This window comes from Polypterus senegalus, chromosome 17, assembly GCF_016835505.1.
Source record: "Polypterus senegalus isolate Bchr_013 chromosome 17, ASM1683550v1, whole genome shotgun sequence".
Lineage (NCBI taxonomy): Eukaryota > Metazoa > Chordata > Cladistia > Polypteriformes > Polypteridae > Polypterus > Polypterus senegalus.
The window spans coordinates 12,037,840-12,050,820 of NC_053170.1; the positions used below are offsets into that span (position 1 = coordinate 12,037,840).

The window sequence follows — 12,981 nt, forward strand, 5'->3', positions numbered from 1 at the left end:
GCACGTCAGCAAAACGAAACCTCTGAAGAAAGACAAAGTACCTTAGCCGCTAACATCAGAAAAATGGTATCCCTTATACTTTTCCTCCGGCCACTAATGCCCAAGCAAGGCAAGCAATGAATGCTCCAAGGAGAGAGATGCCCAGAGTAGTTCCTCTCAATTACCTGACATCTCTGCATTTCAGTTTTTTTTTTCTGACAATTTCAATAGTTTCTAGGACTCCGGGCTTTTTACAGAACGGGCTTACACAGTTAGTTAACCATATAAGCTCTGATACAATGTGCCATTCCAGACCTCGGTGGTAAACCTTGACTTTTCCACTTAGACCTTTCTCTGCTTGTTCATTTGGCAGTACATTTCTGGGAAATGAAGATGGAGAAAATGAACTCGGCAGTGTTCCTGGTCAAGTTTTTGATTCATGTGAATCTAGGACCTCATGTTATGATCAAACCTGTACAATTACTGGGTCAAAACTGCAAAATGTTGCAGTTTTATGTTGGGAGAACTCAAGGGAGTAAACCAATCATCAAGACATGGGTGTCAACGTATTTAATTTTGCAAGTGTCAGTAGCTTGAGATCTTGTAACTGTGATAATAATGAAGCTTATTAGTGTGCTGTACTGTATATTCTACCTGAAATTGTGTGCCTTTATTTCCTTACAGCTTTTTATTATGGCCTTTCTGATTTTCAGTATTTCATCCCAGGTTTCCAGAGTGACTTTATGATCCATCAACACTGAGCAAAAATGAATTTGTCTGAAAAATAGTAATGGCAGCACTTACACTGCGTGTGCGTGTTGTACCCGCTGCTTTACGTTTAGACAAAACAAAAAAACAGAGGTTGTGGCAGCCCCGGATGGACGCCCAGGAGGACCGGAGGAGGGCTTGTGCCTCCTCCAGACCGCAAGGGGGCGTCCGCCCTGGTTATGTTGGGGGCCTCAGGTAAAGGGCTTGGAAGCCCAGCCCTGTAGGGACCCGTGGCCACCGCCAGGCGGCGCCCCGGTGCCTGTAGAAGTCTGGAGCCCAGCACTTCCGCCACACCAGGAAGTTCTGGGGGGAAGAAGACAGGGGACACCCGGAGGGCTTCCGGGTGCGCAGCCGGCATTTCCGCCACACTGGGGCGTGTCTTTGAGGAGTGCGGAAGCAGCTGGAGCCCATCCGGGTTCCTATTTAAGGGGCCGCCTCCCTCCAGTCATTGGTGGATGTCGGGTGGAAGTGGACAGAGCTGGAGAGAGGACTGGAGGCGGCCAGGAGGGCACAAGGTCTGTGAGGCCTGGACATTGGGGAATCGGTGCAAGAGGCACTGGGGTTTGTGGTGCACGTGACTTTATTAATTGTATATATTGTAAATAAACAGTGTGTTGGGTGCAAGAACGATGTCCATCTGTCTGTGTCCGGGCCAGCGTCCACAAGGTACAGAAGTGGTCGTTTATTTTTCACAGATGGTGGACCTTTCAACATCCACTCACCTTTGACTTGCTGAATGCTGTAGACCCAGTAAATGAACAAAATTCACAGAGAAACGAAGTGTACTTCCTGGAGCGGTTAACCAGGCGCTATGTGAACGCATGTGAGATACTGGCATCTCTGAGGGTGCCGGTGTCACAATCTCCGCTGCTTACATTACAATATGTCAATCGTCATTCACTACTTTCTATTTTCAACTGATGTCAACAAGTTAAAGAAGACTTATCCTGTTTTTTGTTTTTTGTCTTTGCTCACTTTTGCTTGGCGATTTCCAGGTCCTTCTCGTGGCTCTGAAGGGCACCATCCATATCGCCCATCTCAATCTGAGCATTTCCAATACAGCTGTACAGATTTCCAACCACTTCTTGCTTGTTGGGTACTTCCTTATCGGACCACCCTTGGACGGTCTTCAGTACCTGCCGGGCCTTCTTACTCACAGCTTCTGATTTATTGAGTGCTAGATCTGGTCAAGAAAACAGAGTCAACATTCATAAACAGTGGAGCTCAAAGTGCTTTACAAAATGTGAAAGAGAAAATTATGAGAAAAGAAAAAGCAATAAGATTAGACAAGAATATTAATGAATAAATCTATACGATCGTATAAAACAGATATAAAACTAGTAGAATTGTAGCGTCCTTATATACAATATCATAATGTAAGTCCCTAAAGATAAGTCTTGCAATAAGTTCAGATGGATGGGATTGCAAAAATAAAAAAACTCCAGTTAAGCTGAAAGAAAAAAAAAATCTGCAAGGGTTCCAAGGGGAAAATCAAGGGGGCTGCCCACTGTCAGTCCAGGGAAGAAACTGTCCTGGATGTACTCTCTCCCCTGGTCCTTCCATAGTCAGGGCGTTGGCCATCCACCACACTTCTTAGGTTCCTTGTGTTTTGTGGGTGGTACCCCAGGAAGCGGAGCCACCCTGATGTCACTGCTGCTGGGACCTCCCTCTACCTTTATATTCATGTGAAGGAGCAGATCCTTCAGATGATCATTGATTGTTGAGGACTGCTTTTCTTGTACATAATGTGGACTACCACAGCTATGCTGACAACACACAACTGTATTTATCAATAGCGCCTGATGACCCCGACTGACCCCCAATGTCTTACTTGTGTTTCTGAATGGACGAGTAGTCATTTTCTTACAACTAAATACGGAGAAAACAGAAATCTTAGTGATTGGCAAAAATGGATATAATGAGGGTATTAGAAATAAATTTGATCCATTAGGCTTAAAAGTCAAGACAGAAGTAAAGAATTTAGGGGTAATTATTGACTCTGACCTAAATTTTAAATCACATATTAATCAGTTTACTAGGACAGCATGTTATCACTTAAGAAATATACCACAAATTAGATCCCTTATAACTTTTCAAGATGCTGAAAAATTAGTTCACAGTTTTGTTTTCAGTCGCCTAGATTAGTGTCACGCACTCCTCTCAGGACCACCCAAAAAAGACATCAACAGAAGTCCTTCCATGAAAACCCTAACTACATAGAGGACTGTTTGATTTATGTTAGGTAGATTGTCCAGAGGGGACTGGGCAGTCTCTTGGTCTGGAACCCCTACAGATTTTATTTTTTTTCTCCAGCCTTTGGAGTTTTTTTTTTGTTTTTTCTGTCCACCCTGGCCATCAGATCTTATTTATTCTATGTTAATTAATGTTGACTTATGTATATTTTTTATTGTGTCTTCTATTTTTCTATTCTTCATTTTGTAAAGCACTTTGAGCTACTGTTTTTGTATGAAAATGTGCTATATAAATAAATGTTGATTGATTGATTGACAGAATGCAGCTGCTAGAATCTTAACTAGAAAAAGAAAATCCGAGCACATCGCACCAGTCTGAGCGTCATTACACTGGTTACCTGTGTCATTTAGAATTGACTTTAAAATGCTGCTTATGGTTTACAAAGCCTTCAATAATCTGCTCCATCCTACATCTCATAATGCCTCTCACCTTCCACTCCAAATCGTAACCTTAGATCTTCAAGTGAGTGTCAGCTTAGGATTCAAAGAGCTAAACTTGAAAGAAGTGGTGAGGCGGGCGGCCTTCTGCTGTTAGACACCTAAAATCTGGAATAGCCTGCCAACAGGAATTCGCCAGGCTAATACGGTGGAGCACCTTAAAAAAACTGATAAAAACCTGTTACTTTAACATGGCTTTCTCATATCTACATTTTAGTGTAACCCTGATATTCTGTATATGCATTGAATTATCATTTTTTTCATGGCTCTGAAATCCGTACTAACCCCTACTTTCTCTGCTGTTCTTTTTCTGGTTTTCTGTGGTGCCAATCTGTGCCGCCACCACCCAATCAAAGCACCATACAGTCTCTACATTGATGGGTTGAAGGCCAGAGGTCCACATGACCATCATCATCTAATTCTTCCACATGGAGCCTGAAAACCATGAGGATTGATTGATATCATTTATGTCAGGTAGAATGCATAGTGAGGGCTGGGTGGTCTCGTGGTTTGTTTTTTCTGTCCTCCCTGGCCATTAGACCTTACATTCATTCTGTGTTAATTAGTATTGCCTGATTTTATTTATATATTTTTTTCTTCATCCTGTAAAGCACTTTGAATTGCATCATTTGTATGAACACGTGCTACAGAAATAGATGATGTTGTTTGTTTTGTTTTTTTTATTTCAAATGTTATTTTAAATTATTTATTTATAAAAGTTAACTTTTACCTTGTTGCTCAAGCCAGAACTTTTCTGGTTAACTTCCACTTTGAAGGATATTTTGTATGCATTTTGAATGTATGTTTTGAATTTGGGGTCCAGCTGCCTGGGATGAGGCCTATCTCTAGGTAGGCCAGTGAAGGTCCTGGCCTGGTCTGTGGGGCTTTTTGGGGGCCTTACACCAGTGTTCTCGTGTTTGTGCATCCTATTCAAACTAATAAGCGGCACAAAACAAATTCAACTGTACATTGCTAATGTTATATCAGCAAATTGACAAGTACTGTAAGTTTAATGAACTCCAGGAGGTAGACATGAGACAGGAAAAGGTCAAAACTGGGAGATTAAAGGACACAATCATCAAGCAAAGTCAAACCGTAGTCAAAAGACAAAGTGAAAAGGTCAGTACCACAAAAATCAAATGAGAAACACTTAAAACAAACGGCACAGATGTTATGTTTTGGTCAAGGTTCCTTAACTGGCTTAAGCTTTTTTGTTTTTTCCATTCATTTTTCAGTTTGAATTATTTATGATGATTGTTTCTGTTAATTATGTTCTGTTCATTTGTCATTTAGTCAATATGATTATTCTATTACTGTTTTTGTTATGTTTAACACTATTTGTGTACCGTTTCTTTAAATCTCTTTATGTTCCCTGTGTTTTTGTGGGTGGTTCCCACCTGTCAGTCTCCACTGAGGGCGTGCTCCTATCCCCTATAAAGGCTCATGGGATATGCAGTCCTTCTGAAGTACATTGCATGAACTCTGGTGATGGTGGTTTGGTCTTTCTTATGGCTGTTGTACCATGTTAGCCATTATGGATGCGGTAAGAAGTCAAGCAAAATGGCAGCTTTTATCGGCTAACTAAAAAGATTACAATTTGTAAGCTTTCAAGGCAACTCAGTCCCCTCTTTCAGGCAAGATGGGTGTTGTGAATTGTTATAATTGTTGATTTCTTCCTTTTTTACTGTTTTTGCTCTGTTTAAGGATTCTGATTACTGAACTGTTTTTTTTTTTGCCTCCTTCTGTTCTTTTTAATCTTTTGTTCTTAGTTTACATTTTTCTTAAGATTCTTGTGGACATGCCTCTACTCCTGGCGAAAGTTGTTATGTTTTCTTTTTCTAGAGATTTGCTTTTTTTATCTTTAAGGGTAATTTTCTGTTTGAGGCCTAGCTGAGTCTTAAGCCTCCTATTTTCTTGGATCAGGCAAACCTTGGATGAGATCTGTTCTGTGGGCTTTTTAGAGGCCTCATCCCTTTACTATTTTCTGGAGGCAAAATCACAGCAGTACAAAAAAGAGTTTTGAATCCACAGCTCGGATAAGGAAGTGCCTATCAGCCAACATTTTTTACCCATCATGTCGATGACTCACGTGTCATTACCTTCGAGGACAGCACCCACTACATGACAGACCACTTCAAGATCCCAGATTAGGACCCAGTGACACACTCCTGAAAATGTAAAGTTCTGTCCTAACAATGGGCATCCAAAATAGCTGTGATCATTAAAATACAAAATGGTGGCCAAAACATACCAAAAATGTAAGAAACCGGTAAAGGAAATGACATAATGAAAAAGTAACATCAGAATTGAAGCGTATGGCTTCAAACAAACCCCAAGCAAATGACCCATTAAAAAAAAATTGGTTGAGAGAAACACATCCATCTAATATGTTATAAAACACTAAAGTCTATGTGTCCAGCCCCTTTGAGCAATCTGATTGGTCAGGATGGCTTTGGTGACACGACAAAAGAGGAAGTGTGAGTGTGAGGCACACAAAAAGGGGAAACAGCATGGGAGGCATGCTGAGAGTCACCTTTAAAGACAGCAAGTGTAAAAGTGGTCAGGATGTGAGAAATCCACCCCAAAGACAATAACAGAGTCTGAGAAGCAGACATTACAGGAACATGCTTGAGAGACAGAACACTGGTGAAGAAACATTCACACATACGCAAATACTGTGGAAAGTAGCTGAAAGTGCACATCAGGCAAGAGATAGAAAACATTTTTGAAATTATTCTATTACCTGTATTTGACAGCTAGCGTGGTTAGAAAAAACCAAAAACCAACGGCAAATCATAGCAGCTAGAGGATAGCACTTTTCTAGATGAGATTGTATCTAATGTACGGGTAACTGGCGGGCTGTACCCCACATTTTTACAAAGACACAATATACACCCAAAGTAAAGCCACTCAGATGTTCCCACCTTTAGTCTGTTGTACTGACAGTCTTGCAAGGAGAGGTGAAGACGTTTTAACCATACTCACTTTGATAAATCTCTTCCAGATTCTTCAGGATGTAGTCTGTTGGGTCTGAGATCTTGCTAAGCTTGGATTGATTCCATTTTTGTTGCATTAGCCGGTAATCACGCACCCTGGCGTAAATGGGCTTTTGCTGCCTCCAAAATTCAGTTCTGGTGTCCAAATAGCTGATGCCACCAAGAATCAGATCCTGCAATTTTATTCCCGTTCTGGTGTTAACTTTCATCAGGTCTGAAAAGTTACATGAGGGAAGTTTAGAAGCAAATACCAGGAACTGAAAAAATATGCAATGATTCAGACAGTTAGTTGTATGGACACAGTAATGGCATACGTTATCACTGCGGATGTCTGGAGATTAAAGGCTATAGAATCTGCTCTGGGTTTTCAGAGATCAGTAATAGCATCCGACTGTCAACACCCTTTACAATGATAACTCTAAGGCAGTCATGGCTTCCTCCCTTCTCTGTTCTCTTCTCAAAAAATAACACAGTATACGGTGCTAGAAGAGATGATAGAAGAAATCTTGGAGTAGAAAGCTGAAAACTATTTTAAATGCAAATAGGTGAAGTTTATTTAGTGCTAATTGGTCACTCCTTTCAGTTAACTTATTTAGAATATTTTTTTTAGTATTTGGTACACTGTATTAAACCCGAGGGGAAATTGTTTCTTTTTGCATGACCTCTGGGGGTCAGAGCGCAGGGTCAGCCATTGTACAGCACCCCGGAGCAATTTTCAGGTTAAGAGCCTTGCTCAAGGGCTCAACGGAGTACAATCCCTTCTGTCTGTAATGGGATTTGAACCGGCAACCTTCCAGATACCAGCACAGATCCTTAGCCTCAGAGCTGCCACTCATCCCTGGCCAAATACGCTGACCTCCATAGCAGACACATTTATTCAAGCGCATATTGCATAGTGAAGCTGATCCACCCCCTTGGGATTACAGGAGAAGTCAGAGGTGAAGAATACATCTGCATGCCTTATAGCTTACTGGCATGTCCACAGTATCAACCTACTGCCAGGTGTTAGATCTGCCATCAGGTACTCAGACAAACCCCCTGACCCAGCATTTCGCTCAGCAGGCCTGTTAAGCTTGTCTAGCATACTCCCTAAATCTGCTGTCTGAAGTCTCCAAAGCAGACGGTGTCATTAGACTCCTTCGCCACCATGCTATAAAGCTTGCTAAGTGTCCTTCTGAAACCTTGCTGTCCGGAGATCCATTGTAGAGGGTCTTATCTAAAATCTAAGCAGGTTAGCTGAGGCTAAGCATGAATGGGAGACCATTTAGGAAAAGTTTGGGTTGCTGCTGTAAGAGGTGTTGAAGAGGCCGACAGGGGACAGTTACCCTGTGGTCTGTATGTGGATCCCAAATGTCCCAGTGCAGTGATGGAGACACTGTGCTCTCTGGACACCCTTGAGGCAGCGTGTTAGTCACAGCCTTAGCCAAAAGCACCACAGTGCCGCCCTGATGTGCTGCATGTTATGACCAGGCCAGGGTTCCTCTACTGGCTCATGTTTAAAGTGCTTCTTTTTATCTTCTTTGCTCCTGTTTTTTAAATACTGTTCTTTGATTTATGTAATATTTGACTAATTTTGTATTATCTATTATTTTTGATTTATTTGGTTATTATTTAGTGTCTATTTGTGTATTGCAATTCTCTTATGTTCCTTGTAGTTGGTGGGAGGATCCCCCCAAGAGGCGGGGCCATCTGTGTATCATCATTAAGGGACCGCCTCCATCAGGCGGTAGTCTAGGAATTAAAGTCCAGTGCGGTTCATTTGAATCTGCTCCGGAGGTGTTTGGTGGTTCTCATGAGTATTGAAATTTTCTTTGATTTACGCTTGTGTCTTTTTGCTGCAGTTTTTTTTTTTTTATCATTTTTGTGGAATTTTGAATTTGGAGCTAATTTGCCTTGGATTGTGTTTTCAAGAAAGTCTGTTTATTTATTTATTCATTTTGCTTCTTTGCACATTTTGTTGTGTTTTTCATTTAATAAAACCTCTTTTATGAAGACTAGGGGGCTTTGCCCCCTGCTTGCTTCGCTTGCCAACCCCCTGGCCTGCTCTACACTCCAGCCACTTTGCGCCACTGCCGCTCGCGTATGTGGATTTCACTTTCACCAAACAACAAATCGTTTAATTCTCGCAGATACGGCTCTTCATTGGGAAGAAACACGACTTTTCCCTGATGGCAACACGAATTAGATGATCTACAAGTCTCCGACTTAAAGTTTAAATCTGAACAATATATTCAATTTCTTTTCGCTGTTCCGTTATTTCACTGAGTAATAATTTCTGTTTGTTTGCACTAATGCAATCTTTACTATCATGTTTTTGAGACTTTCGAATTTTAGTACTTTCATTATCTCTAACCTGCCCTGCATGTGTATGGCACCACGTTTTAAAATTCTTTACGACGTTCTACTTTGTCATCTACTCTTCGTCTTTTATTTCCGGCCTCGGGCGTGGTTAAATCTCTTGGCACAAAGACTCGTCTTGCGGGACTTGAAAGTGTCCCTCTGAGAAAGTCACATCTCGTCCCCTTGTCCCGTCCAGATTTCTTGTGGCCTTGCTCTATGCCAGCTAGGGGTTAGCAGTGATCCCCTTCCTTGTGGGGCATTTTGAGTGTGCTGTGGGACATTACTGAATATATTTTTGAGCTTTCATAATGAAGTACATTTTGGTTTGGTGTAGGCTGAAGCCAGTCACTAAAAATGGAAGCCAAGCTGCCTTTTTGTGCACCTCCTCTTGGTGAGATTCAGGCCTGGTTCCCCGGGCTGTTTTTGAAGACCTTGCATCACTTTGGCCACTTAGTGTGATTCATTCATAACACTGCGTAACTGCTGCCATCTGAAGCCCCTCAATCAAACAGCATCATCAACCACCTTTCCCTTGTAGGGCATTTTTACATATTAATTCTCTGACAGTGGGGAAACTCCTTATGACTGAACACCAGCAAATACAATACAAAACAATTTATTTTTGTATAGCCCAAAATCACATAAGGAGTGCCGCAATGGGCTTTAACAGGCCCAGTCTTTTGATAGACCCCCCCCAGCCTTGACTCTCTAAGAAGACAAGGAAAAATTCCCAAAAAAGCCCTTGTAGGGAAAGAATGGAAGAAACCTTTGGAGAGGAAGTTCAAAGAGAAACCCCTTTCCAGTAAGATTTGGCGTGCAGTGGGTGTCAAAAAAAAGGGGGTAAATACAATACAATACACAGAACTGAACACAAGTTGTCCTCAATACAATATAATAGTGCAATAGAAATATTACAAGTTATTACAAGTACAGAGCAGAATTCAACAGTAGATGATATATATTGTATATAATATGATCATGTTGTATGAAAAGGTGATTGGGCTGATCTGAGTAACTATAGGAGAGTAAGCTGAACAAGTATCACAGGTAAACTAATGGAAGGAAATAAGGAAAAGATGGAGCAACGCATGCCTAGAACAGTAGAATTAGCCAGAGGCGGCCTTAGGGGTGTGCAGGGAGGCCCAGGGCTGACCAACCCCACGTGGGGCCGGTTACGTCCAACACTGTTACCGGTATGTGTGGACTGCATAAACTTGTGTGCAAATTTAATAAAAACAATGTTAACATACACCGGAATTTCTCATTACAGTATTAAGCAAAATATTTAGCAAGTTGACACGCGGACTTTATCAAAATATAACAATATAATCTATTAAAACAGTGCAATTCTGTGACTGTGTGCAGAGGGTATAGACCTATAAATACCTGGGAGTGCAGCTGGATGATAAACTGGACTGGACTGCCAATACTGATGCTCTGTGTAAGAGAGGACAGAGCCGACTATACTTCCTTAGAAGGCTGGCATCCTTCAACATCTGCAATAAGATACTACAGATGTTGTATCAGACGGTTGTGGCGAGCGCCCTCTTCTATGTGGTGGTGTGCTGGGGAGGCAGCATAAAGAAGTATGTCTCACGCCTGGACAAACTGGTGAGGAAGGCAGGCTCTATTGTAGGCACAGAGCTGGACAGTTTGACATCCGTGGCAGAGCGACGGGCGCTGAGCAGGCTTCTGTCAATCATGGAGAATCCACTGCATCCACTGAACAGGATCATCTCCAGACAGAGGAGCAGCTTCAGCGACAAACAGACTGTTGTCACCGTCCTGCTCCACTGACAGACTGAGGAGACCCCACACTATGTGACTCTTCAGTTCCACCCGGGGGGGTAAACGCTAACATTACTCAAAGTTTTTGTCTGTCTATTATACCTGCATTGTTATCACTCTTTAATTTAATATAGTTTTTTATCAGTATGCTGCTGTTGGAGTATGTGAATTTCCCCTTGGAATTAATAAAGTATCTATCTATCTATCTATCTATCTATCTATCTATCTATCTATCTATCTATATAGTGCCTTTCCTATCTATCTATCTATCTATTATATAGTGCTTTCACATCTATCTATCTATCTATATAGTGCCTTTCCTATCTATCTATCTATCTATTATATAGTGCTTTCACATCTATCTATCTATCTATCAATTCATAATTCATGACAATACCATGAGAGTGTGAAATGCGATGCAGAAATTAGCAGGGCCTCTTCTAGAAAAAATACCCAAATTGCAAGTATAATCTTAGTCCCGATATACGTACATGTCCGGAATTTGACCTTGAAGAGGGATTTTAAAAGGGTTCCCCTTAGAAGCATCTCAAATATATATATACTGGAGAATATAACTTGACAAATCTGCTCGAATGGGACGCGCAGACCTCAAAAGTGGGGCCCCCCTTAGGCATGGGGCCTGGGGTGGTCACCCCACTTGCCATTCCCAAACGCCGCTCTTGGTGTTAGCAAATACTTAAGATGGATTCAGACAAGGCAGGTGATGTTTCACTACTGTAATAATAATAATAATTGATTTTATTTATAAGTGCCTTTCAAGGCACACAAGGACACCTTACACAGCACATTAATAACAGTCACAACATAAAATTAATACAATATTAACAGTACAATAAAACCAGAATAAATACAATAAAATTACATTTAAATTCATCAGCTAAAATTATCAGACAGAATAAGCCAGCTAAAAAAGATGTGTTTTAAGATGAGATTGAAAGGTAGGAAGAGAGTCAACATTACGAATGTCTTATGGGAGAGAGTTCCAGAGATGACGGGCCACTCGACTGAAAGCTCTAAACCCCATGGTAGTCAAGTGAGCAGGAGGTCTAATAAGATTGACAGAGGAAGAAGAGGTAAGGATACGAGAAGGAATGGAGATGAGAAGAACATCAAAAAGATAAGGAGGTGCTAGATTATGAAGGGTCTTGTAAGTTATAAGCAGAATCTTCAAATCAATGCGATATTTAATGCAGAGCCAGTGAAGCTGCTGAAGGACAGGAGTGACGTGTTCTATGGAAGGGGCTCTGTAATAATACGAGCTGCAGCTTTCTGAACCAATTGGAGTTTGTAAAGGAGTGTATGACGTAGATAAGAAAGGACAGAATTACAATAATCGATATGAGATGTGATCAAAGCATGAACAAGAAGATCAGTGCTGGTAGCTGAAAGAGATGGACGTAAACGGCTGAGATTACGTAGATGAAAATATGCAGACCGAGTGACATTATTAATATGTGCCTCGAATTTTAAGTTACTATTGAGAATAACACCTAAGATCTTAACCTGGGAGGAAGAAGAGATTAGAGAATTATCACTAGTCAATGAAATATTATCACATTTACCTAAAACAGATTTAGTTCCTACCAGAAGAACCTCTGTTTTATCACTATTTAATTTAAGAAAATTCGCAGACAGCCATGATTTAACTTCCTGCAGACACTCAGAGAGGGAAGAAGATGGAAGAGTGGCATCAGACTTAGTAGACAGATAGAGCTGGGTGTCATCAGCATAACAGTGAAAATGAATATTACATTTTCTAAAGATATGACCAAGGGGCAGAAGATAAATAAGAAATAGAAGGGGACCCAAGACAGCACCCTGGGGAACACCGCTAACAACTGGGCAAGCTTGGGATCTGAAATTTTTTAACTGTACAAACTATATGCAATCACAGAGATCAGATTTAAACCAGGCACGTGGAGTGCCAATAATACAGATCAGATTTAAACCAGGCACGTGGAGTGCCAATAATACCAATCGATTGTAATCTCTCAAGAAGAATATCATGAGAGATTGTATCGAAGGCAGAGCTCAGATCAAGGAGTACAAGTATGGTTAACAGCCCAGAGTCAGCAGCCATCAGCAGGTCATTGGTGATTTTACCCCGGCTGTGTCTGTACTGCGAAATGGACGACAGCCAATGGACTGAAATCGTTCAAACAAATTATTGTCAATAAGGTAAGAGTGAACCTGCTCAGCAACCTTTTTTTCAAGTGTTTTTGAAAGGAAAGGTAAATTTGAGATTGAACGATAATTATTTATGTTGTAGGGATCCGCACCAGATTTCTTGAGAATTGGAGTTATTACAGCGGTTTTAAAAGATAAAGGAACAAGTCCAGAGAGATAAAGGAAGAATGTATGATGTTAGTTATTAGAGAGGAAAGGGAAGACAAACAAAA

General features: G+C 41.1%; 1 protein-coding gene across 1 annotated transcript in view; it reads right to left on the minus strand.

Moving 5' to 3' along the window:
* The window catches only part of odad4 (outer dynein arm docking complex subunit 4), a 65,793-nt gene that overhangs the window by 27,083 nt on the left and 25,729 nt on the right, over positions 1-12,981 (minus strand). The window contains exons 6-7 of the mRNA XM_039740426.1: positions 6,423-6,647; positions 1,723-1,930 (exon numbers count right to left, since the gene is read on the minus strand). Of these exons, the coding sequence (XP_039596360.1) occupies positions 1,723-1,930; positions 6,423-6,647 (433 nt within the window). The remainder of the gene's footprint in view (positions 1-1,722; positions 1,931-6,422; positions 6,648-12,981) is intronic.